At 40.6% G+C, this 26,456-nt stretch overlaps 1 protein-coding gene across 2 annotated transcripts in view; it reads left to right on the top strand.

The window, feature by feature from the left end:
* The window catches only part of MYOF (myoferlin), a 157,475-nt gene that overhangs the window by 70,299 nt on the left and 60,720 nt on the right, over positions 1-26,456 (top strand). The window contains exons 16-22 of one of the 2 annotated variants that reach the window (XM_068548214.1): positions 2,205-2,287; positions 4,402-4,440; positions 6,489-6,613; positions 7,700-7,816; positions 20,849-21,026; positions 22,256-22,380; positions 24,578-24,684. In XM_068548214.1, coding sequence (XP_068404315.1) covers positions 2,205-2,287; positions 4,402-4,440; positions 6,489-6,613; positions 7,700-7,816; positions 20,849-21,026; positions 22,256-22,380; positions 24,578-24,684 — 774 coding nt within the window. The remainder of the gene's footprint in view (positions 1-2,204; positions 2,288-4,401; positions 4,441-6,488; positions 6,614-7,699; positions 7,817-20,848; positions 21,027-22,255; positions 22,381-24,577; positions 24,685-26,456) is intronic. The other variant, XM_068548215.1, reaches the window with a different exon arrangement.

Raw genomic sequence — 26,456 nt, 5'->3', positions numbered from 1 at the left:
TGGAGTAAACTATTTCTTGGGGAGAATCACCAAAACATTCTGAGAGCTATTCTTTGTTATTGTTAGAAAGGAAAGTAGACAGAGCTCCCTATCTGAATGCAAAGAACATTCATTGAAATTTTTTGATGGACTTTGTACTAGACCAGCATCCTAGCAATGATTGGCCATAATGAGGCCATTCTTGGGTATGTTCTAGTTGGATGGGGCATTCAATCGACAGCCCTTAGCTCCCTGAGAGTGGAAATGGTAAATAGCATCATCACTGGCACCGGCATCATTATCACCACCAGCACCGCCACCACCACCGCCACCACCACCACCACCATCATCATCATCATCATCATCAATGTTTATTATGATGTTAGCTGCTGTGTTTTAGGCACTACTAAGTGCCAGGTGCTGTGCCTCTTGCCTTCCTTACATTATTCCATTTAGTCTTTAGAGTTAACCCTATGGAATAGAGACTATGATTAGTTCATTTTACAGACAAAGACTGAGGCTGAGAGAAGTCAGGTGACTTACCCACAGTCACACAGATAGTTAGAGACCCAGTTGGGTCTCCATCCTGTCTGGCCCCGATTTTTCCTTTGGCTAAATGTATTTGACTTGCATGTTCGTACCCTCTTGGCACTAGGGCAACAAGGCACTTTGGGAAGAGGGGAGAAGGCTTTCTTTGTTCAGTAACTACATCACAGTTCATTGAGGGTCGTGAAGGGGCCGGAGGCCAAAATGCCCCTTCCGATGAGCGTGAGCTCACTCTAAGTTACTTGGGACCCCTAGTCGACACTCTGAAGGTGCTCCAGGGACCTCAGGAACTGTCAGGAGTGTGGGCTTGGACCCTACATAGATCAGGTAACCACTCTGGCCTACACACTCTGCAGTGGGCTGATTGCTAGCTGAGCCATCCCAGAGTTGCCCGTGGTCACAACAAATGGTGGGTTTTTTCCCTGACCTAGTCTGTCCTCTCCAAAGCAATAGTAGACTAAGATGTGCAGAGAGACCCTGTTTATCTGGGGAATCCTTGGATCCAGATCTTTGGTTACATACCCTGTAGGGTATTTACACAACTGAGGGAAAGCTAAGGATTCTTTAAATGTAGTCCAGACTCTTCTGGATGGACAGAGAGGATGCAAGCCCCACGCATGTGGCTTACTACCTAAAAATAATTTTTTCTCACGTATACTGTGTTTAATTAGTCACTTTCTATAACCTAATATTATTATACTATATAATGTATAATATATATAACATACAATATTACTGTAATATACATAATAATATACTATAGTATAAGCTTTCCTCAAAATACTGAATGAACCTTTCTTCCCCCCCATGGGGCCCTAAACTTTAGAGTGGGTGTGACACTAGATGGAATAAAGAAGAGAAGGAATTAAACAGAGGATGTTATCAATATAAACCTTGTGTGTTACATGTACTATGTGCCCAGCTACAGATCATTTCATGTTAGGCTCATAGACTCTCCAAGATACTCACAGAAATATACACAAAGTTGTAGGTACTTGTAGTGGGCAAACTTATCCCAACCATATAGATAAGATTTAGGTTATAGGCAAGCAAATGAAGTCAGAAAAATAGCATCTGTCACACAGTAGATGTTCAAGAAATGTTTGAATTGAAAGGGAATTTTTTTCCCTATGAAGGATCCTTAGAAATAGCCCACTGTTGTTGTTAAACTGTCATAGTAGTCAGTATGAGCATGATAAAATAAGATACATGCACTTATTCTGTGTAATGAGATTTTTATTACCCTCATCATGTTATGTGCCTGCAACTGATCCATTCACTTTATGACAACAGTACTGAGTGTGGCCATAGGCAAATGCCCTGACCTCTGTAAAAATCTCAGTTTCCATAACTGAAATGAGTTGTACGACTAGATCAATTTTTCTCAGAGGGTGCTTGGCGGACCATTTGCATCAGAATGTTCTCAAAAGTGAGACTCAATAAAGTCTCACTTTATTGAGTAAAGTGAGAGAATTTGAGACAAGGAGATGAGAGGTGGTGTGGGATGCAGGGGTGGGGAGCAGTAGTGGTTTCCAAGTGGTTTTAAAGTACAGTAAAGCTTGAGGCCCACTGGACAGGAAGATTTCTGAGGCCTAGGGTCTTTTCTGGCTCTCTCTTATTATTGTTGAAATGAAGATCTGTCTTCATAGATGGAGGTCTTAACATGTTCTTTTATACAGGGACCGTCTTACCAAAAATGATGTCATTGGGACAACGTATCTGCACCTCTCTAAAATTGCTGCCTCTGGTGGGGAAGTGGAAGGTGAGTCACACAGCAGAGCAGGAACGAGACAGGGCGGAGAACTTCCGGAGAAGGAATGAACTGGGGTAGCCACCTGGCAATGGACTTGGTTTCTGAGAAGCCAAATGTGATGAGGCTAGTGAACAATTTCAGTGGTGTTTTGATGGTGGCCAGCAAAACAATTGATTAGTAATTAATAATTGAGATAACTATCAATTATCTGAGTTAAAAAAATTTTTGCTTTCTTGCTTCAATCCAAAAACTCTTTCCCAGTAGCTGTTTTACAAATTTTTGAGCGTCAATACAGAGGGTACCTTTTTTTTTTAAGAGTGGCATTGACACCAGTCCACCCAAATATAAAATAATGTTCCCTTCTTTACTGACTTCCTTGGCAGGAACAAGGTCAAATGGCACTGAACCATGTACTGTCCACTCCAGATAATGTGCATTTTGTTTTTATGCATTTTGTGCTAACAAGCATTGATAACCAATATACCTTTTGTTGTTTTTCATACTGAGAACTAATTGCCTATACTTGGTATTATGGTCTGAAATTGTAATAGGGAATGAAGGAGCTAAATTAAGACGGTAAGAAAAAATTTAGTGTTAACACATTAATAATATGAGCAGCTTATTGTTTGTTACCAAAATAAAATTCTTGTAAACACCAGTAGATTAAACACATTGGGTAAAGTGAGAGAATTTGAGACAAAATTTTGTTTTAGGAAACCTGAGGGTCCTCTCATCCTTATCTTGTTTAAGAGAGGACTTTACAGGTTTTTAAAAAGATACTGTAAGCCAAGCAATAGATAGTATGAACGAGAACCTGAAACATAATAGAGATTTGATGAAGAAGATATAGATTTCCTCTCTCAAGAAGAAGAAGGAAAAAAAAAGGCATTAGAAATTCCAAGAAAAATAAAGAGCTGAACCAAGAAGATAATAGTCCAAATATAAAGTCAGGTGTAGCATTATTTCAAGCAAATGATAGAAGGTGAGAAAGAGATTCCATGTAAACATTCTCTGCTAAGTGGCATAGGGGACCATGCTGCTGGACCTGTACAAAGGAATGGAATTACAACTCTCCTTTTCTCTGCAGAGAACAATACTTATGTGGTTGTTATAATGTGAACACTATTAATTGTTTTTTAAATTTTTTTGTTAAACCTGTAGTCAAGGCTCTAAACAGAAGGCGAACGTCATCGCCTCTTACAATGTAAAAGAACAGAAGATAGAGCTTAGAAGTGAAAAAAGGAAGGGGAGAGGTGGGGAAGGGTAGGCATGCTATTACCCTCTTTTTATTAAGTGAGGGAATGCAGGTTAGATTAAATCATTGATTAGATTAAAAATTGGTTAAAGACTAGATTCAATTTATTGGTTAAAGGCAACCAAATAGAGTAATTAAAATCATGCTATAACTATATGGGAGGGAGTGTAAAAATTACTTAAGTTCATTTAATTTAGCAGAAAGTCATTAAATAATTACCTAAAAATAATTATTCAAGAAATAGTGGAATGAGCATTTTTCTTAGTCATTTGGTGGTTAACAGCCAGCACAAGTGAAGATGAATTGTTACAGTGTCAGCCCCTGTCTCTGAGGCCTTCTCTCACGCAGGCCCTGCGGACAGTCAGTAACAGGGTCTCAAAATAACAATGAACAGCAGCCAACCTCCCCACCCTGAAAGAAACAGAGAATGTGCCTTAAACTATAAACCTTTGCTCACACAGCCTTAGACTAAATGAACTTGGATTATCTGGTCTTAGTCCCAACTAAATTAGACACAGGACAAGTAAATGTTTTATTAAAATCATGAAATGTTGGTAACTTCCCCAGGCCTCCTTTGATGGTGGGAAGCTACTTCTCTGATGCTTCACTGCCTTGGGGCTGACGAGATTGGATTATTTCATGCATGACGGTGCTGCCAGGTGTCACAGAAGTCTTGAGCCATTTTGTATTTAACCATCGACATTTGTGTACATTACAAAAGGGTGATGTGATTTGAGTCTGGATTTGGGGTTTTTCTGGTGTTGCTAAACCACTTACCTAGCATTGGATTTGATTAACTTTTTCACTGTCTCTTTTATAAAGTCCGTGTTTCTCTTGTTGTTTAACCAACCGTATTTTTACTACATAGATGTCTCATCTTCGGGATCTGGGGCTGCATCATATACAGGTTTATGCTTTGTAATTTTGCTATCTTCTAGATCTTTCTGTTTACTATTATCTTATTAAGAACTTATCAATTGATTGCCTTTAGCTTTTTTTTTTTTACGTTTTGCTGTCTTAAAAATAGTTTTGGTACAGTAACAATTTCTGTATTAGTGTTGTATGGTTGTCCCGCAAAGCTAAGTTTAAACAAATATGCTAACCAGGCTTTGCTACATGCCTCATGTTTTCACCTAGGTGCATACCATCCTGGCTTCATTGTAAATAATTGTATAACACTTTTTTGTTATTGTTGTTTATGGTCTTCATCTTCCAATTATGCAGGATCATAACATGTCCTTGGGTTTGCACAGCACTCGCCATTCTTTGCAAGTTTGCTCAGTGCTCTCACACTTGACCTTACAACCCTGTCAGGGCAGATGTTGTTACCCTAATAAATGAAGACTTTGTGATTTAGAGACATTTGTCTTCTTTCAAATAAACATGATAATCCCTGCCATGCTAACCATCCAAGGTTGTCGTGAGAGGGAAAAGAGATACTGCATGTAAGAAAGTTTGCAAACTGTGCAAAATTAAGGTTTTATCATGTGCCGTTATGTTATTGGCACAATGACTCATTCTTATTTGTTTTTAAAAATCAATCTCATTATCTTATAATCAGACTTTATGTGAATATTAAGTAGTCCTTAGGTTTGTAACAAACTTGGCAGATTCCGTCACACTTCACTCCTTCATTCATTTGTTTAACCAATCAAAAAAATATTTATGTTGCAGTATTCCAAGACAGAACCAGGACTAGGTGCTGAGGGAGTCAGAATAAAACATGCATGAATCTTACCCCACCTACCAAAGGAATTTATAGTGTAGTCACAGAGGTAAGCAGCTATTTAAGGGTCAAAAATTAAAATATAAAATGATAACTTAATAGAAGTTCAAAATGCAAAGGAGCCTCAAAAAGGTGGAAAAGATTGCAAACTACACGTGTATATAGTTTGCTCAACTGTTTATTAATCGGCATTCTGCTCACCTGCTACTTCACATTTATCTTTCTGCCTTAGTTTTAAGCACAGAGCTGGAAAGGGCCATAGAGGTCATCTGGTCAACTTCTCATCCATAAAGGAATCGTTTTGACCATATCCTGAAACATAGGCTGAAGTCTTGGCCTTAACATTTCCTCTGTCCCCAGTGTAGTCTGTCCCATTGTTTGACACCACTAATTCATAGGAAGATCTTCCTTGCTTTGAGTGAACCAAAGCTGGCTTCCTTGTAGCTCCCAACAGTGGTCCTTCCCCTGCTTCTGGAAGCAAGTCCATCCTTCCTCCATATGGGAGCCATTCAGATGGCTGGCGGCAGCTCCTATTATACATCCCCATCTTCACCTGCAGTCTCCCTTTGACTCCACTATTTGCTTACATTGCCTGCAGTGCCCCTCCTTGGGGAGTAGCTCTTGCTAAGACCAGGTAGCAGAAATACGGAGCATATTGGATCCTCATCAGAGATAGAATGTCATGAGTGGAGACTTCACATGGCTTATGAATATCATATGGTCATAACCGTAGGCAGACAGTTCATTGTTATATGTAAAAATTTTAAATGTATTTTAAAAATCATCTGCCAGATTTATACTAACTACTTGAGACTAAATGATGTTTTTGGAGAGCAAATATATAACAAATATACGTCATTTAAATGACTTCCCAAAACAATTATAATCTTTACCCCGATTGCCAATGACATGTTTACTACAGTGCCAATTATAAACTTGCAAAAAATGGAAGATCAACTTCTTACTCTTTCATTTGAATAGCATCATCTTTTTGTAAGAATAACATAAGTTTACCTGAACTCCCCCCTGAAAATGTTTTTTGTTTAATGTTTTAGAGCAATAAGATAAGGGAAATATGGCAGTTCCCACAAGTGTTTACAATTTGCACTAATACAACTAACTCACAAAATGGAGGAAAACAGTCTCACCCAGCTAACTAATAACTAATATTTATTTCAACAGATTGAGTGTTAAAAGCCTAAAATACTAATGATGATGTTTTCTCTCAGCAAATACAGGAGAAACAGAGGTGGGCTTTGTTCCAACTTTTGGACCTTGTTATCTGAACCTTTATGGAAGCCCCAGAGAGTACACGGGATTCCCAGATCCCTATGATGAGCTAAATACTGGAAAGGTTAGTTCTTCAATTAAGATTTGTTATTAATGAGCACTGATTAATGTGATTCCTTCTTCTAATGGTTATTAATCAAGTCTCATTTAGGGGACTCACCCCACCCCCAGAGACCCACCAGATGACTGATCAAGGGTTGAAGGATGTGGAAGTCTCATGCTCCTCAAGTCCTAGAATGCAAGAATAGGAAAGGATCCTGGAGATCATCTAATACGGCAATTGCAAATGCATAGCATGGCCATTCCCCCATCCTAGACATAAGGCAGATGTCAGTAATCAATGTTGGCTCTTTCCAGAAAGCAAATGTGCTACCTCAGAATTCCATTCAGTGCCATGTTCTAGGAATTTGCCGAAAGACTGGAGGTGACATGCTTGATATTGCTACCCCTGACCCGATCCAACCTCTTCATTTTATAGACAAGGACATGGAGGCCCAGAGATGGGAAGTGGTCTTTCCACCACATTAGAAGCCCAAGTACTGTCTGTTAGTTAGCTCCCAAAGCCCAAGAAAAGAGCTAGAGTAGAGAGAAAGCCCTGGGGATGGGGGTGGGGGTGGAGGTGGAAGCTTTCACTTCCTCTCCAGAGGGTTCTATTGCCAACACTGCTTGGTATATTGGGAGGAGTAGCCACAATTAATACTCACACTCAGCCGCACCCAGAACATCTTCCTCTTTTATTTCCTGGCTACTCTGAGGCTTGCCCTGGTTGCCAACATGGCAGCCTCCCTTTTCTGAGGAAAGGAACAAAGTTAATGCAGATAAATGCAGAGCTGAAGTTGGGTGAGGGAGACTTCAAGCCCCTTCCACTCCCATCCCAGCATCTGGGAACTCTTTCTGGATCCGAGCATGGCTCAGAAGCCTCTGACACCAGCCGTGACTAAGATCCCTTTCAGCCCTGGCTGTCTTTGGGATCCTTCCTGAAGTCATTGGCTTTTCTTTCAGATACCAAAGACCAGCTGAGAGAGTTGCTGACTGATTCATTTTGGGAAGGAGAAACTTAAAATTGTAGCTGGATGAGCCCAAATAGAGGGACAGATCTTTTCACTGTTGTTCATGCCTAGAAGAATAATCCTGTGCTGTTGCCTTTCAGGGGGAAGGAGTTGCTTACAGAGGCAGAATCTTGGTTGAATTAAGCACTTTACTTGAAAAGACACCACCAGATAAAAAGCTTGAGCCCATTTCAAATGATGACCTGCTGGTTGTTGAGGTAAATGTTGGAGTGTGGACCGTGTGTGGTATGGAAAGGGTGTTACAGAGGGTTGGTGGTGGGATGGTTAGTGCTGGCCTGCCTGAGCCAGCAGGCCTCAAGGGGGCATCCAGGGACTGAAGGGTCAGCTGTGGCAGAGGTGGAGAGATGGGAGTCATAGCAAGTGCAGCTCCACACCCTGTTGGACTATCTACCACAGCCCTGTGGGGGTGATGAGACTTGCTTTATCTTTGAGATGTTGCTACCCTACTGAAAACCAGCAAAAGCAGTGATACCCCCAAATTGAATGGCCTGTTTGCTGACTGGGCTTGGGTGTGTCGTGGGGAGGAGGCCACAAGAGCCATTCCAAATGATATAGCAGCCACCACTAGTCACTTCCATTTTCAGAAGTAATTGCCATATCTCAGGCTTCCCAGCATGTGAGGGCATGTTTATATTAATGCCCACATTACAGCAGCTCTGAGATGCCACTCCTCGAAGACAGGAAGTCTTCCAAGTTCACCTTACCAACTATTTCTTGTTTGTTTGTTTTTCTTAATTTTTATTGACGTATGGTTGATTTACAATGTCATGCTAGTTTTCAGATGTACAGCACAGTGATTCAGTTATATATATATATCCATACACATACATATATATATAGATATACATATATATATATATATATATATATTCTTTTTCAGATTCTTTTCCCTTATAGGTTATTACAAAATACTGAGTATAGTTCCCTGTGCTATACAGTGGGTCCTTGTTTCTTTTTCTTTTTTTAAAATCAGCTCTTTCCCCACTATGGAGACAACTTATGCATAACATCCATGATTCTTATGGCAAAGAGCCACAGATGTAGTTTTTTCCTAGTAAATTCAAATGTCAGTGTAATTAATTCAAGGCAATAAATACAAAAAGAAGAATATTCTTATCATGAAACAGTTAGATGCTTAATTTTTTCCCTTGTCAGTTAATTGACATCTGCAGTACAGATTTGTTAGCATGTGTGTTGTGTGTGATGGATGGCCCAGTATTAAATTAACCCTGTCTCTTGCTCACTGAATTGTTTCTGGCACATCCTATACCATTATTATGACTGTTGTGTTTTCTTTTTGATAAATCGTGATAGTTTATTTATTTTTTTTATTTTTGAACTTTAAAAAAATTGACATGTGACATATAACATTGTGTAAGTTTAAGGTGTACAGTGTGTTGATTTGATGCATGTATATATTGCAGTATGAATACCACCCTACTGTTAGCTAACACTTCTGTCATGTCACAGAACTATCATTTTTTGTGGTGAGAACTTTTAAGATCTAGTCTCTTAGCAACTTTATATAATACAGTATTATGGACTATGTTTACAGTGCTGTGCATTAGATTTCCAGAACTTATTCATCTTCTAACGGCAAGTCTGTACCCTTTGACCAGCATCTCCTCAATTCCCCCAACCCCTAGTAATGACCATTCTACTCTCTGCTTCTATGAGTTCAGCTTTTTTAGATTCCACATATATGTGATATAACACAGCGTTTGTCTTTCTCAGTCTGACTTATCTCGCTTAGCATAATGCCCTCCAGGTCCATCCATGTTGTTGGGCAAACAGAGGATTTCCTTCTTTCTTGTGGCTGAATAATACTCCATTATTTTATATATAGACACATACATACCACCTCTTCTCCAGCTATTTCTAAGAATCCTGGGTTGGTCCTTACATGTTCCAGAAATCTGAATTGTTTGCCGGGGCAGCCAGCTGACTGATGCCCCCCTGCCTACGGCCTCTCCTTGCGGGCTCCCCCACCCCATCCTACCCCCTCCCCCTCCCAAAAGGCTTCCTCAGGCTGCTGCCCTCCCCTTACTTACCCTGCATTCCAAGAAGGGTTCATGTTATGGGATCATGCAGTGTAAATTAATATTGGTTTGTTTTTTTACTTGTTAAAGAGACACTGAGTCAAAAGCAACAGGTTCGTCCAGTCAGCAGGGTCCTGGCCTGAGTCTGTCCGCTCCACAGCGCCATCACCTCTGAAGTCCAGGAATCATAATAGATCTTAAGGACAAGTTAAGAAAAAGGGAAAAGAGGAGCAGGTGTAGGGGGAGAGGTGGAGTAGCTTACGTACTGTTTACTGCCAGGATCATGCCAGAGAACGGCTAGAAACCACCCAAAGGCCTCCATGGAAACGCATGTGTGGTTCTGGCCTTGAGTAGTTACCGAAGGCTCTTGAAGATTCAGTTGGAATTGCGGTTAGGCGGAAATGTTGTGGTTTCTCAGCAATCGCAGTGCCTCCTTATTCCATCACCAGAACACAATTTAAGTCCACGACCCTTCTCTTTGCTCTAAACATTAATAATAGAGGGGAGAAGGGGAAGGGAAAGGAAGAAGCCCGGCAAAGTGTAAAGGAAAAACTCTTTAGCTACTAGAATGCAAAACCAAATTAGTTTTTTTTACTCCAAATAATTAAACACATACAGGTAAAGAAGCTTATGTCGTAAAGTTAATTAAAATAAAAGCAAAATATAGAAACAAAGAACCAATGATATTTACTGTCCACGGTATATGTCAACAATATGAAAGAATAGCTTTTTAAAACTGAGATACGAAACTGAATTAGTTTTCTTTGCTCCAAGTAATTAAACCCAGAATGGTTTGTGTCACAAATGTAACAAAAACAGAAATGAATTATATAAACCAAAACCCCAACAAAATTAAAAAGCAGGAAAGGAGCTGAGATGCCAAGGATAAACCCACAGTTCAACCAGGAGTCCAGGAAGAGAGTGAGATGAGCAGATTTGTGCAGCTGCTGAGAGGATTTCATGAGAGTGGCCAATCTAGAAGGTGATCATGACCCTTGCCCAACTTAAAAAGATCCCGTGACCTGGTCATATGCAAGTAATGAAACTTTCTGGTAGAGTTGAAGAGGCTTCGACAAAAGGGCAACTTGGTCCTTGTGAAATAATAGAATATATATATCTGTCTCTGGTTCCTGGCACAGAGCTCCTAAAACCCCTGTAATTTCCTAAGTGATAAGAGCACTTGTGAGCATCTTTTGTTCTAATATTTGGTCTTTGACTCTGGTTCCTGACACAGAGCTCCTAAGTCCCTTTCCTGGGTGATAAGAAAGTCTTTTGTTCTAATGAGGTGACTTGGTGGGCTCCGGGATGGGGGCTGGTCACCAAGCCATGATTAGAAGCTTGGAACTTTCAGCCCAACCCCCCATTATTCTTCAGAGAGGGGCTGGAAATTGGGTTAATGGTTGATCATGCCTACATGATAAAAGCCTCATAAAATCCCCAAGGTATGGGTTTCAGGGAGCTTCCGGGTTGGTGAACTCATGTTAGTACTGGGAGAGTGGTGTGTGCGGAGAGAGCGTGGAAGCTCTGCGCCTCTTCCCACAAACCTTGCCCTATGCATCTCTTCCATCTGGATGTTCATCTGCATCCTTTATCATATCCTTTTATATTAACCCATAAGAAGTAAGTAAACTGTTTTCCTGAGTTTTATGAGCTGCTCTAGCAAATTAATCTAACCTGAAGAGGGGATTGTGGGAACCTCCAATTTATGGCTAATGGGTCAAAAGAGCAGGTGAAGTGGGTAGGGCAGTTTTGTGGGACTGAGCCCTTAACCTGTGGGATCTGATATTATCTCCAGGTGGACAGTCAAAATTGAGTTAAATTGTAGGATACCTAGCTGGTGTGGCAGAATTGCTCAGTGTGGGAATATCCTCCCCACATCTGGCGTCAGAAGCATTGACAGTGTGATCGTAGTGTGAGAGTAAAGGAGACACACAGGAGGAAGAGTGAGTTTTTCCTACTCAGTTGTCAAAGAGCCCAGAGCTCCCCCATGTCCCTAGAGCAGAAGTCAAGCTGGTGCTCCAGATGAGCTTGGTTAAGAGACCCCGTGAGAGATGCAGCAGGGTTCAGCCTGGGTGCTTTCCTAAGGAATCAGGCAGGAAGAAGAAGATCAGCTGTTGCAGCCCCAGGCTTAGAGCTCCCATCGGTCTGGCCCACGTTAAGTGTCAATAAATATTGCTTGAAACAACACATTGAGATTCATCCATCAGCTCCTTTAGACCAAAGGTGGCAAGTTGGGCAGTTTTCCTTGGCACAGTTTCCTTGTCATTGACCCTTAATGTCCCCTGCCTCCTGGGCCCACGGCCACTTTTATGAGCTATTACTTCCTACCTCTTATCAGTATTCTGCTTGACAAAACTCACCCCCCTCCCCAAATTTATCGATACTTCTGAAACGCTCCCTTATACCACCTACATCTACAACTTGCACTGGTCACTGAGGATCAGAAAGAGAGCCCCAAGGCCCTGCAAAGTTAAAGAAACATCCATCAATGGATGGGTTGAATTATAGTTCAGTAGACTATAATTTATATTCTTCAACTTTCCCTGTTGTAGGCGGTTTTGCCCCAAGGCTACTAAGCTGGCGATGGGGGGGAGGGCACGGGGGGTTTGGGGGGGTGGCTGAGGCTGCAGAGTGCTCTAAACTGTGTTGCTAGTTACTTCTCGCCACCTCTTTGTGCCCTGAGGGCACAGGGGAAGTAGGAAAGCGCTGGGGGAAGGGCAGTATTCTCAGCTTCACTATTATTACTCCAGGATCATGGGGCTCTGGGGCAGGTAAGCAGATGGTAGGGGCGCCCCTCGTGGATTTTGACCTACAAAGTGGTCCAGGGAACTGCTCCATCTTGAGTGGCTTGCTCACAGTATGAGCCCACTCTGTTAGGAGTTGCGCTGGCCAGAAACACCACTTATTATCTTAGAGCTCAGACCCTCCAGGGTGAGGGTCCTGTCAGGGCTTCTGCGGGTGACTGTGAGTTCTGCGTGGGAAAATCCAGGGAGATCTAATGGAACCCTGGCCGTGTGGAGGTGTGCAGGGAGGAGCCAGCCCGGCCAGAGGCGGCATCCCCGCCTCTCTGCAGCACCTCTTGACGTGCCTTCGTTCTTTTCTGCAGTAACAGGCAGCTCTGGCTTAAATACTGATCGTTTTTTTCTGGGCCCTGACTTAAGCCCCAAATTACGTTTCATATTTTTGCTCCTTCCCTTCTCTGATATCATCCTAGATGGTTTACAAAGAAGAAGTTATGCTCTATATATAAGGTCTGATTAATACAAATAACTTCCTACTTTGTAATTTTCATGCAGTAATTTAAACCAAACCTCGAATTTCCACAGCACTCCTGAACCATGGATAGTTCAGGGGGCTTAGTTGTGGGTAGTTAAGGGGACTCCTGACAAGTGACAAAAGTCCCTCAAGCCCCTCTCTACCAAAGTGACAGCAGACTAAGGTAGGGAAGTTTTTCAAATTGAAATGCCCAGGCAGAATGTCCAGAAGATGGGGCCCAGATATAAATATAAATATAAATATGTATATATATGTATATAAAAGGTCTTTGGGCGATCCAATTTGCAGCTAAGGTTGCAAATCAGTGTTTTAGAAAGTCTTTCAAAAAAGATTGAGACTCAGAGGGGTTTCTAATGAAATCCTATGGGAGGTTTCAATTGTACTATGTCAAAAATTTCTTTAACTAAAATGGAGATTTTGTAATAGTGGGATATCCCAAGGTATTTTTTTTTTTATTGAAGTATAGTTGATTTACAGTGTTGTGTTAATTTTTGCTGTATAGCAAAGTGATTCAGTTATGTATATATATTCATTTTAATATTCTTTTCCGTTATGGTTTATCATAGGATACTGAATATAGTTCTCTGTGCTATACATAGGACATATGTTTATGTCATTTATCCATTCCATATATAATAGCTTATATCTGCTAACCCCAATCTCCCACTCCTTCATCCCCCAACCCCCTCCCCCTTGCCAACCACAAGTCTGTTCTCTATGTCCATGAGTCTGTTTCTGTTTCGTAGATAGGTTCATTTGTGTCATATTTTACATTCCACATATAAGTGATATCATATGGTATTTGTCTGTCTTTTTCTGACTTACTTCACTTAGTATAATAATCTCTAGTTGCATCCGTGTTGCTGCAAATGGCATTATTTCGGGTTTCTTTTTATGGTTGAGTAGTATTCCTTTGTATATGTATACCACATCTTCTTTATCCATTCATCTGTTGATGGACATTTAGGTTGTTTCCATTGTCTTGGCTATTGTGATTAGTGCTGCTATGAGCATAGGGGAGCATGTATCTTTTTGGATTAGGGTTTTTTCTGGGTATATGCCCAGGAGTGGGATTGCTGGATCATATGGCAATTCTATTTTTAGTTTTCTGAGGAACCTCTATACTGTTTTCCATAGTGGCTCTACCAACTTACTTTCCCACCAACAATGTAGGAGGGTTCCCTTTTCTCCACATCCTCTCCAGCATTTTTTATTGGTAGAGTTTTTTTTTTTTTTTTTTTTTATTGGTAGAGTTTTTAATGATGGCCATTCTGACCAGTGTGAGGTGGTACTTCATTGTAGTTTTGATTTGCATTTCTCTGATAATTAGCAAAGTTGAGCATCTTTTCATGTGCCTATTGGCCATTTGTATTTCTTCTTTGGAAACGTCTATTTGGGTCTTCTGCCCATTTTTCAATTGGGTTGTTTGTTTTTTTGCTGTTGAGTTGTATGAGCTGTTTGTATATTTTGTAAATTAAGCCCTTGTCAATTGCATCATTTACAGATATTTTTCTCCCATTCTGTAGGTTGTCTTTTCTTTTTTTTTTTTTTTTTTATGGTTTCCTTTGCTGTGGAAAAGCTTGTAAAGCTTTGATTAGGTCCCATTTGTTTATTTTCATTTTTATTTCTGTTGCCTTGGGAGACTGACCTAAGAAAACATTGGTATGATTTATGTCAGAGAATGTTTTGCCTAGGATCTGCTCTTTTTCTTTTGGCCATGCTGTGTGGCTTGCAGGATTTTAGTTCCCCGACCAGGGATCAAACCCATGCCCCTTGCAATGGAAGCATGGAGTCCTAACCACTGGGATTCCAGGGAATTCCCTAGGATCTCTTCTAGGAGTTTTATGGTGTCATGTCTTATATTTAAGTCTTTAAGCTATTTTGAGTTTATTTTTGTGTATGGTGAGTGGGTGTGTTCTAACTTCATCGATTTACATGCGGCCGTCCAACTTTCCCAACACCACTTGATGAAGAGACTTTTTCCCATTGTATATTCTTGCCTCCTGTGTCAAAGATTAATTGACCAAAGGTGTGTGGGTTTCTTTCTGGGGTCTCTCTTCTGTTCCATTGATCCATGTCTGTTTTTGTGCCAATACCATGCTGTTTTGATTACTGTAGCTTTGTAGTATTGTCTGAAGTCTGGGAGGGTTATGCCTCCTGCTTTGTTCTTTTTCCTCAGGATTGCTTTGGCAATTCTGAGTCTTTTATGGTTCCATATAAATTTTATGATTATTCTAGTTCTGTGAAAAGTGTCCTGGGTAATTTGATAGGGATTACATTAAATCTGTAGATTGCTTTGCGTAGTATGGGCATTTTAACAATATTAATTCTTCCAACCCAACAGCATGGGATATCTTTCCATTTCTTTGAATCATCTTCAATTTCCTTTATTAATGTTGTTTTTTTAAAATAAATTATTTTATTTTTTATTTATTTTTGGCTGCGTTGGGTCTTCGTTGCTGCATGCGGGCTTTCTCTAGTTGCAACAAGCGGAGGCTACTCTTCGTTGCGGTGAACGGGCTTCTCATTGCGGTGGCTTCTCTTGTTGTGGAGCACAGGCTCTAGGAGTGTGGGCTTCAGTAGTTGTGGCATGTGGGCTCAGTAGCTGTGGCTCGCAGGCTCTAGAGCACAGGCTCAGTAGTTGTGGCACACGGGCTTAATTGTTCCACAGCATGTGAGATCTTCCTGGACCCGGGCTCGAACCCGTGTCCCCTGAATTGGCAGGTGGATTCTTAACCACTGCGCCACCAGGGAAGTCCCTAGTAATGTTTTATAGTTCTCAGCATATAAGTCTTTCATCCCCTTGGTCAGGTTTATTCTTAAGCATTTTACTTTTGGGGGTGTGATTTTGAAAAGTATTGTTTTTTACATTCCCTTTCTGAGATGTCATTCTTAGTGTAAAAAGATGCAACTGATATCTGTATGTTAATCTTGTATCCTGCTACCTTGCTGAATTTGTTTGTCAGTTCTAGTAGTTTTTGTGTGGAGTCCTTAGGGTTGTCTATATATAGAATCATGTCATCTGCATGTAATAACAATTTCACCTCTTCCCTTCCAATTTGGATACCTTTTATTTCTTTTTCTTATCTGATTGTTGTGGCTAGGACTTCAAATACTATGTTGAGTAGAAGACGTGAGAGTGGGCATTCTTGTCTTGTTCCAGATTTTAGTGGGAAGGCTTTCAGCATTTCACTGTTGAATATTATATTGGCTGTGGGTTTGTCATAATAGCTTTTATTATGGTGAGATGTGTCCCTTCTATACCCACTTTGGTAAGAGTTTTTTTTATCGTGAATGGATGTTGAATTTTGTCAAATGCTTTTTCTGCATCTATTGAGATGATCATGTGGTTTTTGTCTTTTCTTTTGTTTATGTGGTGTATCACATTGATTGATTTGCATATGTTGAACCATCCTTGTGAACTTGGGATGAATCCCACTTGGTTGTGGTGTTTGATCTTTTTTATGTGTTGTTGGATTTGGTTTGCTAATACATTGTTGAGAATTTTTGCATCTATATTCATCAAAGATATTGGCCTGTAATTTTCTTTTTTGGTGGTATCTTTGTCTGGTTTTGGTATCAGTGTGGTGTTGGCTTCATAGAATGTCTTTGGGGGTATCCTTTCCTCTTCAATTTTTTGGAAGAGTTTGAGAAGGATTGGCATAAGTTCTTCTTTGTATGTTTGGTAGAATTCACCTGTGAAGCCCTCTTGGACTTCACAGGGACTTCACACTTTGTAGGGAGTTTTTTTTTAATTACAGATTCTATTTCACCTCTACTGATCTGTCTGTTCAAATTACCTATTTCTTCTTGATACAGTTTTGGTGGGCTGTATGTTTCTAGAAACTTGTCCATTTCTTCTGGGTTGTTGAATTTGTTGGCATATAATTGTTCATAGTATTCCCTTATGGTTTTTTGTATTTCTGCAGTATTGGTTGTTATGTCTCCTTTTCCATTTCTTATTTTGTTTGAGTTCTCTCTCTTTTCTTCTTGGTGAGCCTGGCCAGAGGTGTGTCAATCTTGTTTACCCTTTCAAAGAATCAGCTCTTGGTTTTATTGATTTTTTTCTATTGTTATTTTAATCTGTTTTAGGGATCTTAGGCTAGGGAGGGCAAAGTGATGGCACTGACTGCCTGTGCAGGTCTCTCTCCATTCTAGCTGCTGCAAACCAGCTGCTGCATTCTCCTCTGAGGCTCCAAAGCTCCTCCTCTGTCCCAGCTGATCTCTTCACTGGTGAGGGGACTTCCCAGGGTGCAGGAACCTTGCCTCTTTGACAGCTCCCTGCCAGGGGTGCAGATCCCATCCCAATTTCTTTCTCACTTTCTTTTTTCTTTTGTCCTTCCTGGTTACATGGAGATTTTCTTGCCCTTTCAGAGGTCTAAGGCCTTCTGCCAGCATTCAGTAGATATTCTGTTAGAATTGTTCCACATGTAGATGTATTTCTGATGCATTTGTGGGAGGCAGTGAGCTTCATGTCCTACTCCTCCACCATCTTGATCTCTCTCCCCAAGGTTCTTTGAGACAGGGGTCCCCAACCCCTGGGCCGCGGACCAGTACCGGGCCGCACAGCAGGAGGTGAACGGCAGGCGAACAAAGCTTCATCTGCTGCTCCCCATTGCTCACATTACCACCTGAACCATCCATGTCCCCCTCCCGCCCCGTCCATGGAAAAGTGTCTTCCACAAAACCGGTCCCTGGTGCCAAAAAGGTTGGGGACTGCTGCTTTAAGACAGCAAACTACAGTCACTGTCAGATGTTCTTAAAATGGTCCTCAGGAAGTTTAAAATAGAATTACCATATGATCCAGCAATTCACTGCTGGGTATATACCCAAAAGAATTTAAAGCAGGGACTCAAATGGATATCTGTACACTCATGTTCATAGCAGCAGCATTCACAATAGCCAAAATGTGGAAGCAACCATGAATCCATTGATTTTTTGAATGGATGAACAAAAATGTGGTGTATAATTAAACAAGGAGACCATTAGATGGTGGTGGCTCTAAAGTCTTGGCAGCCTACATAGGTAACCAAAAACCTAGGCCTGGCAATATCTCAAGATTAAGAAATCAAAAGTAAAGGACAACAAATCACAAATAGCCAAGTGAGCTTTCCCAAATAATGCAACCACTTAAGCTATAGCCAGTCAAATAATCTCCTTGTCTTCCTTCTGGCTGTGCTCTACCAAAAGAGCACTTTCACTTACATGTAGAATCTAAAAAACAAAACAAATGAACAAACATAACAAAACAGAAACAGACTCACAGACACAGAGAACAAACTGGTGGTTGCCAGAGGGGAGGGGTGTGGAGGGATGGGTGAAAAGGTGAAGGAGATTAAGAGCTACAAGTTTCCAGTTGTAAAATAAATGTCACAGGGATGTAATGTACAGCACAGGGAATATAATCAATAATATTGTAATAACTTTATGGTAATTAGACTTGTGATCATTTTGTAGTGTATAAAAATATCAAATTGCTAGGTTGTATACCGGAAACTAATAAAATATTGTAAGTTAATTATACGTCAATAAAAAAATTTAAAAATACAAAATAAATTTTAAAAAGAAAGGAACAATGTTTGATCTCTATTTCAGAAAAATAAGTGTACCTAATTTCATTTATTTTTAAATCTGACGGAAAAAGTCTTTTTTTTTTTTTAAATTGAAGTATAGTTCATTTAGTGTTGTGTTAGTTTCTGGTGAACAGCAAAGTGATTCAGTTATACATATACATATCGTTTTCATATTCTTTTCCATTATGGTTTATTATAGGATATTGAATATAGTTCCCTGTGCTATACAGTAGGACCTTGTTTATCTGTTTTGTATATAGTAGTTTGTATATGCTTATCCCAAACTCCTAACTTATCCCCCCTCCCCTTTCCCCTTTGGTAACCATAAGTTTGTTTTCTATGGCTGTGAGTCTGTTTCTGCTTTGTAAAGAAGTTCATTTGTATCATATTTTAGATTCCACATATAAATGTTATCATATGATACTTGTCTTTCTCTTTTTGACTTGCTTCACTTAGTATGGTAATCTCTAGTTGCATCCATGTTGCTGCAAATGGTGTTATTTCATTCTTTTTTATGGCTGAGTAGTATTCTGGTGTATATATGTACCACATCTTTATCCATTCATCCATTGATGGACACTTAGGTTGCTCATGTCTTGGCTATTGTAAACAGTGCCGCTGTGAACATTGGTGTGCGTGTATCTTTTCGAATTAGAGTTTTCTCCAGATATATGACAGGGAGTGGGATTGCTGGATTATATGGCAACTCTTTTTTTTAGTTTTTTGAGGAATCTCCACACTGTTTTCCATAATGGGCATACCAATTTACATTCCCTCCAACAGTGTAGGAGGGTTCCCTTTTCTCTACACCCTCTTTGGCATTTACTATTTGTAGAGTTTTTAATGATAGCCATTTTGACCAGTGTGAGGTGATATGTCATTGTAGTTTTGATTTGCATGTCTCTAATAATTAGCAATTTGAGCATATTTTCATGTGCCTATTGGCCATCTGTATGTCTTTTTTGGAGAAATGTCTATTTAGGTCTTCTGCCCATTTTTTGATTGGGTTGTTTGCTTTTTTTTGTTATTGAGTTGTATGAACTGTTTGTATATTTTGGAAATTAAGCCCTTGTCAGTTGCATTGTTTGCAGATATTTTCTCCCAGTCTGTGGGTTGTCTTTTTGTTTTGTTTATGGTTTCCTTTGCTGTAAGCTTGTAAGTTTAATTAGGTCTCATTTGTTTATTTTTGCTTTTATTTCTATTGCCTTGGGAGACTGACCTAAGAAAATGTTGCTAGGATTTATGTCAGAGGATGTTTTGCATATGTTCTTTTCTAGAAGTGTTATGGTATCATGTCTTATATTTAAGTCTTTAAGCCATTTTGAGTTTATTTTTGTGTATGGTGTGAGCATGTGTTCTAACTTCATTGATTTACACGTGGCTGCCCAGCTTTCCCAACACCACTTGCTGAAGAGACTCTGACAGTAAAAGTCATTTTTTTCCTTAATAAATTTATTTATTTTTGGCTACGTAGGGTCTTCGTTGCTGCGCGTGGGCTCTTCTCTAGTTGTGCCAAGCAGGGGCTACCCTTCGTTGCGGTGCACAGGCTTCTCTTTGCGTTGGCTTCTCTTGTTGCGGAGCACGGGCTCTAGGCACATGGGCTTCAGTAGTTGTGGCGCGCGGGCTCAGTAATTGTGGCTCACGGGCTCTAGAGTGCAGGCTCAGTAGTTGTGGCACACGGGCTTAGTTGCTCTGCGGCATATGGGATCTTCTCCGACCAGGGCTCGAACCCGTGTCCCCTGCACTGGCAGGCGGGTTCTTAACCACTGCACCACCAGGGAAGTCCTAAAAGTCTTAATTGTTTCTGATTAGAAAATTAATACTTTAAACAATTCAAACTATTAGAAGTGTATAAGTTAGACAGTAAAGTTAGCCATAATCTCTCTACCTTCCCCAACATAACTACTGTTAACAATTTGATTTATATTCTTCCAGACTTTCTTTGTGCATATGCCAGTATTAAAATATATATTTAATGGGTTCACTTAAAAATATACCTTTTTTCCATGTTTGTACATATGAATCTACCTAAGCCTTTTTATGAAATTTCATTCCATTATATGGATGTAACATAATTTGCTTAACCAGTGGCCTATTGTTAAACATTTGTATTGTTTTCATTTTTTTCTCTATTTCAATCAACTCTGCAATGAACATCCTGGTACTTCTGTCTTTGCCCACTTGTTTGAGTACAAGGGGAACTGCTAGATCCAAGAACATTCTCCACTGGCATTTAACTCAACACTAATTATTACGGTTAGAATTACATCTGCTAGAATTCCACATGTAAACAAGAGCAAAAGGAGTTTCTCTGAGCCTTATGTCTGCTCATACTTTGTAGAAATATCAGCGAAGGCGGAAGTACAGCCTGTCTGCTGTGTTCCATTCGGCCACCATGTTGCAAGACGTTGGCGAGGCCATTCAGTTTGAAGTCAGCATTGGGAACTATGGCAACAAGTTTGACACGACCTGTAAGCCTTTGGCATCAAGCACTCAATACAGCCGTGCCGTGTTTGATGGTAAGACTGACAATGGCCATTCTCTCCTGTACACATTTACAGTGGGTACACCACAGGATGAGAAGCATGCAGTGTATTCTCCCTCTGGCAGCCATTATCCCCAGCATGTGCTTAGTGGAACGGGAAAGGTTGAATGGGGAGGAGAGGTGGCTGGAGTTCAGGCACCTTCAAGAATGAATGGTCAGACCCTAGAAGCTGCAGACCCTTGGCTGTACTCCAATACCCCCTCCCATGCCCAACTTTAACCCTTGCTGTGTTTTGTAAAGTCACAAGATGGCAACTAGCTGAACACTGAGCCTCCCCGCAAACAGCTCCTGCCCCAGCCCACCTCTTCCCTGCCGGGCCCCAAATCACTCTTAGATTGAGTAGTTGAAGTGGATGGAAAATCAAGCTTCTGGTTTTGGCTCAGTTACTTTCCAGCACTATGACCTTAGCCATATCACTTCATTCTAACCCTCAGTTTCGTCATCTTCTCCAGAGTTGCCATGAGGATTAAATAGCTGTATTTGAACAAAGATAAATGAGAAACAGTCCCTGCTTTTAAGGAGCTTACATTCTAGTGTATAAAATAAATCATAATAGAAGGCAGAGTATGAGAGTGCCCTTATAAAGATATCGACAAATGGTTGGAGAGTATAGAGAAGGGAGAGAGAAATTCTGATCAAATGCCCCAACGGTTGTCGCCATAGTTTTTACCTAATTTTTGTACAAATAGTGTTAAAATATAAAACGTGCTAGAAAATGTTGACTAATAATTCTTAATTACTGTAAGGCTCTTAGTAATACCAAATTCCATGTATCTAGCTAAGGCTTTTAAAAACCAGAAAATTCTTTTTTCTTGTCCTACTTCCAGCAAAAATATTTATTTAGAATAACAGTTTTCAGGGACAGCACATATAGTCTAATCTATGCTCTCTCTATTTTCTTCTGCTGTGTTATGTAATCATCAGTGATGCTCAGATACATGGTCCTGAATCACCAAAAGATCCTGAGATCGTTGTGCTAGGTTTACTAGGGTCTTGTAGAGATTTTCAAAGCAGGCTAAATGAATAAGAACTTTCTATTTATTCCTCAGTTGCTTAATTAAATAAAATGAAAGAACCAGACCACCCCAAACCACACCTCCAGGCCTATGATTACTCAAGCAGTCCAGTTTGCACATCTTTTCAGTAAACGTGTTGTTTATTTTAAGTGTCCAGTGTTCACTGACCCTCAATATTCTACCCCAGGGAACTACTATTACTACTTGCCTTGGGCCCACACAAAGCCAGTTGTTACACTGACTTCATACTGGGAGGATATTAGTCATCGCCTGGATGCAGTGAACATGCTCCTAGTCATGGCAGAACGGCTGGTGAGTTTATCTTTTCTGCATTTCCTTTTCACCAAACAGAGTGAATTATGTGTTAGTTAGAATGCAGGTTAGGCCACTGTACCACAAGACCTCAGAATATAATGGTAAGCAAAATGAAAGCTATTTCTTTAGTAACAGTTGAGGTAGGTAATCCAAGGCGGGTATGGAAGTTCAGTGGTGTTAGGGACCCAGGCTTTTTCCCCCTTGTTGCTCTGCTATCACTAAGGAGTTGTCATAGTCTGCATGGGAAAGGCAGCTCACCACTACACCGACCCTTCAGCCTGAAGGAAGGGGAAAAGGGGGAGAAGATGACACAGGCCTTTTCCTTCAAGGGAAACACTCAGAAGTCACAGGCTTGATTTCTAGTCATTTTCCACTGGCCAGAATCCAGTCATACAACCACCTCTTACTACAAGGGAGTTGGGAAATACAGTCCTAGGCCTGGGCAGGCATATGTCCAGGTACAAGTTCTCTTACTGTGGAAAAGAGAGGATGGATGTTGAAGTAGGGGGACAACTCAGTTTCTGCCACAATTTGTATGTGAAGTATGGTGTGGAGAGTGGTTCATTTCAATAGAAACATGCAACCCTTAGAGCTTTGCTATCAAAGCAGTAAGAATCTCTACTGTGGGAAGAAGTGGGCTCAGTAGACTTTCTTGTTTGGAGGTTGGGGGGGGTTCCCTCTGGTGGGAACTTGCATAGATGTGATACCTTTGATTATCCTTCTAGTTGACATTGATGAGGAGAAGAAGAACGTGGTTGGGATATTTCTAATTAAGTCAAAGATACTAAGTTATTTCTATCAGGTATTGATAAAATCCATCTGGCGTTAGTGTTTTGACTTCCAAATTATATGAATATTAATTTTTCTAAGATCCAACCTGTCAGTGTTGGACCATGACATTTGGGGGTCCTGGAATATACTTGATCTAAGACCCCACGACAAAAATCTGAAAATACTGTTTTATGTTTTAAAGACAATATTGAAGGAGAATTATACATTTAACTTAAGCATAATTGTTTACATAGCAGAGCTACAATTGATATGCATTGTGGTTGTGGTATTAATTTCCAATTTCCATCTCAAGGGACTTGGTAGGGAATTGGTCACACCTCTATTCTAATTATGTTTTAGGTGTTCTTCAGCATTTTTCATCTTTGTTCTTCTCATCAGCTCTCTTCATTGACCAAGCTGTCCTAATTCCATACTAATCTGGACAGGACAGTGGATTTCCGTGATCCGACTTTTGGGGATCATGGTGGGCTCTCCCTCAACCTCTCTGTTGGCAGATGCTCAAAGTGATGCAATAATCTGTCCTGAGCTTATCTTGTACTTTCTGTACCCCAACCCTGGGATCACCATTTCTCCAAGGAGCCCTGGTTCCTTTTAGTAGGAATGGAGTGTGAAGAACAAGGTCTGGGTATTGGAGTGCTCACTGCTACTGAGATGTCATTGCTTCTAGGCCTTCTCAGCAGACAAACTTGCATGAGAACACACGTGTATATACATATGTATGTTTATTTCTATATCTCTCAATATACTGAATGCAATGAGTTTATAAGGATAACCCCAATTCCATTCTAATATCATGGGGTTTATTCTAGTCTTCACTCTTTCTGTATTTACAACTCCCTTCTCCAACAGTGAGAAACCTGGCTTCCGTTTTCCTCGATATATTTACTCATTAGTTTAATCCTAAAATCCATAGGTGAAGTACCGCAAAAAACAAAGCTATTTAGACTTTGATATGTTTATGGTTCTTTCCTTCAAACTAAGGGAATATAGTAAAAACACTGTACTCAAAAGTTACTTGGGTTACTTCAGTGTAGTCATGTTATTCATCTGAAATATAGGTAGGTTCACTTTTTCCTGTTTTACATTCCATTTTAGGGTTCCTTCCCCCGTCCTTGTTGTTTTTTCTTTTATTTGCTTTTTGAATACTTAAAATTTGCATGGTTTCAAAGGTCAAAGCTATATGAAAATGTTGTCTTATTACTTAAATATATGTATCAGTGTTGATGGCATTTTGAAGAAAAATAGTGTTGAGCTATGGTGAGCATTATTAAATGTAAAAGAAAAAAACTTTTCATTTTTCTGTTAAGTCTTCTTGTGTATTCTTTCTTGAAAATGAAAGTGAAACATTTACCAGGTATAATGCACAATTACCAATTACTTCCTCCCTTTCCAAATTCTTCAGCAATCAAAAATAGAGGCTCTAAAATCAGGGATACAAGGTAAAATTCCCGCAAACCAGTTGGCAGAAATGTGGTTGAAGCTGATCGATGAAGTCATAGAAGACACAAGGTATAGTGATCTTATTCGTACTTTAGAATTCCCAGCCGTGCTCGCCTCCCTTAAACTGTAAGGCCTGAAGAGTCTCTAGAATTTTCTAGTGTTTGCCTGAAAAATGAATTTGAATCAGTCAGGCTTCTCAAAAGGCTGTCACTGGAAGAGTCTCTGAATCACCAGCAGGAAAAGCTCCACTTTCCGATCTGGTGCCGATTCTGAAGCAGCTGAGGGAGGCTGAGGTCCCGCTTCAGGAAGCAGTCCCAGTGCAGCCTCCTGCAGGGGGTGGGGAAGCGGGGAGGGAGCTGGTCTGCCTCCCAAAGGTCCTTGTGTGCCCACCACCCCAGGAAAGGTGACTCCTGGCTCCCACAGAGAATGGGATCTGGGGCTGGGGCATTGATATTACCGTTTAGAACAGCGTTCCGAATTCATAAACACAATTTTAGCAGCAGCCTTTTTACTCACTCTTTTACTGGATGCCTAATGAATACTCTGGCCAAGCCTCCCTTAGGTGAAGCCAAAAGATTCAACCCAAGCCAGAGAAACTTTCATAACTGTGACTTAGGGTAACTGCTCAGATCTCAGGGTATTTGTAAATCAAAGGGGGAAGTGATAATTCTAAACTCATTTTAAATGTTGCCCAATAGAGCAGTGGTCAGGGAAGTTCCAAAAGAAAACCATATTCAATATTTCTAACCAGCAGCAGGAACCAAGGCTGTCCAGCACCCGGTACTCCCCACCCCAAGCTCCTAACCCAAAGTCTCCCAGTCTTCTTGTGCCCTCTAGTGGTTTAGCTAGGTAACGGTCATGCAGCTGAGATCCAAGTATTGCTGGGTGCTTGTTTAAATTCAGAGAATTTATATCTGGGTCCTAAGAGGTCATCTCTTCCAGTCCCTTATTTTATAGATGAGAAAACAGAGGCCCAAGGAGGTGAAATGACCCATCTGAGGCCCAAAGTTGGGTTTATTAGCATAACTTCTTTTCCTGCTACATGTTTCCCACCATCACCATCTATTTGTTGAAGGTCTTATGTGTGACCTCTGTGCTAGCAGCTTCTGTCTATATTTTTGCCTCAAAAAATCATTTCAGGGACTTAACCCTTCCAATGCATTGCCATAATTACCAATGCAACCAAACAAAAACATTTGGTAATACTTTTCATGTAGAAAATGCCTGTGAATTTTAAGAGATATCTATTTATACTGTTTTTGAATAATCGGTTTTTGAAGAATCCAATTGGGCACTTTCTAATTTTAGGAAACTTGTGTTTAAGGGAAGTCATTTAGGATTTCCTTCATTTAAGAAGCTGGGTAAGGTTCTTCCCTGGTGGTCCAGTGGGTAAGACTCCTTGCTCCCAATGCAAGGGGCCCGGGTTCAATCCCTGGTCGGGGAACTAGATCCTGCATGCATGCCGCAACTAAGAGTCCCCATGCCACAACTAAGAAGCCCGCATGCCGCAACTAAGAAGTCCGTATGCTGCAACTAAAAAGATCCTGCATGCCGCAGCGAAGATCCCGAGTGCCGCAACTAAGACCTGGTGTGGCCAAATAAATTAATAAATAAATATTAAAAAAAAAAAAAAAGCCTAGTAAAATTCTAATGTGAGCAGAATTTCCTGGAATAGGTGACATCCTCACCGTGTGACCCCATCAGCAGCCCTTGTGAGAGGGGGGCCCTGGCAGAAAAAGTCTAATTCTGGCTCCAGCTCAGCTGTTCTAGTGGGAGCTTGACCTACACGAGTGGTTCTTAACGTTTTGGGGAGTACTCAGTACCCTCTGAGTACCTGATGA

This window comes from Eschrichtius robustus, chromosome 7, assembly GCF_028021215.1.
Source record: "Eschrichtius robustus isolate mEscRob2 chromosome 7, mEscRob2.pri, whole genome shotgun sequence".
Taxonomy (NCBI): Eukaryota; Metazoa; Chordata; class Mammalia; order Artiodactyla; family Eschrichtiidae; genus Eschrichtius; species Eschrichtius robustus.
This window is presented reverse-complemented; position numbering and strand designations above follow the sequence as displayed.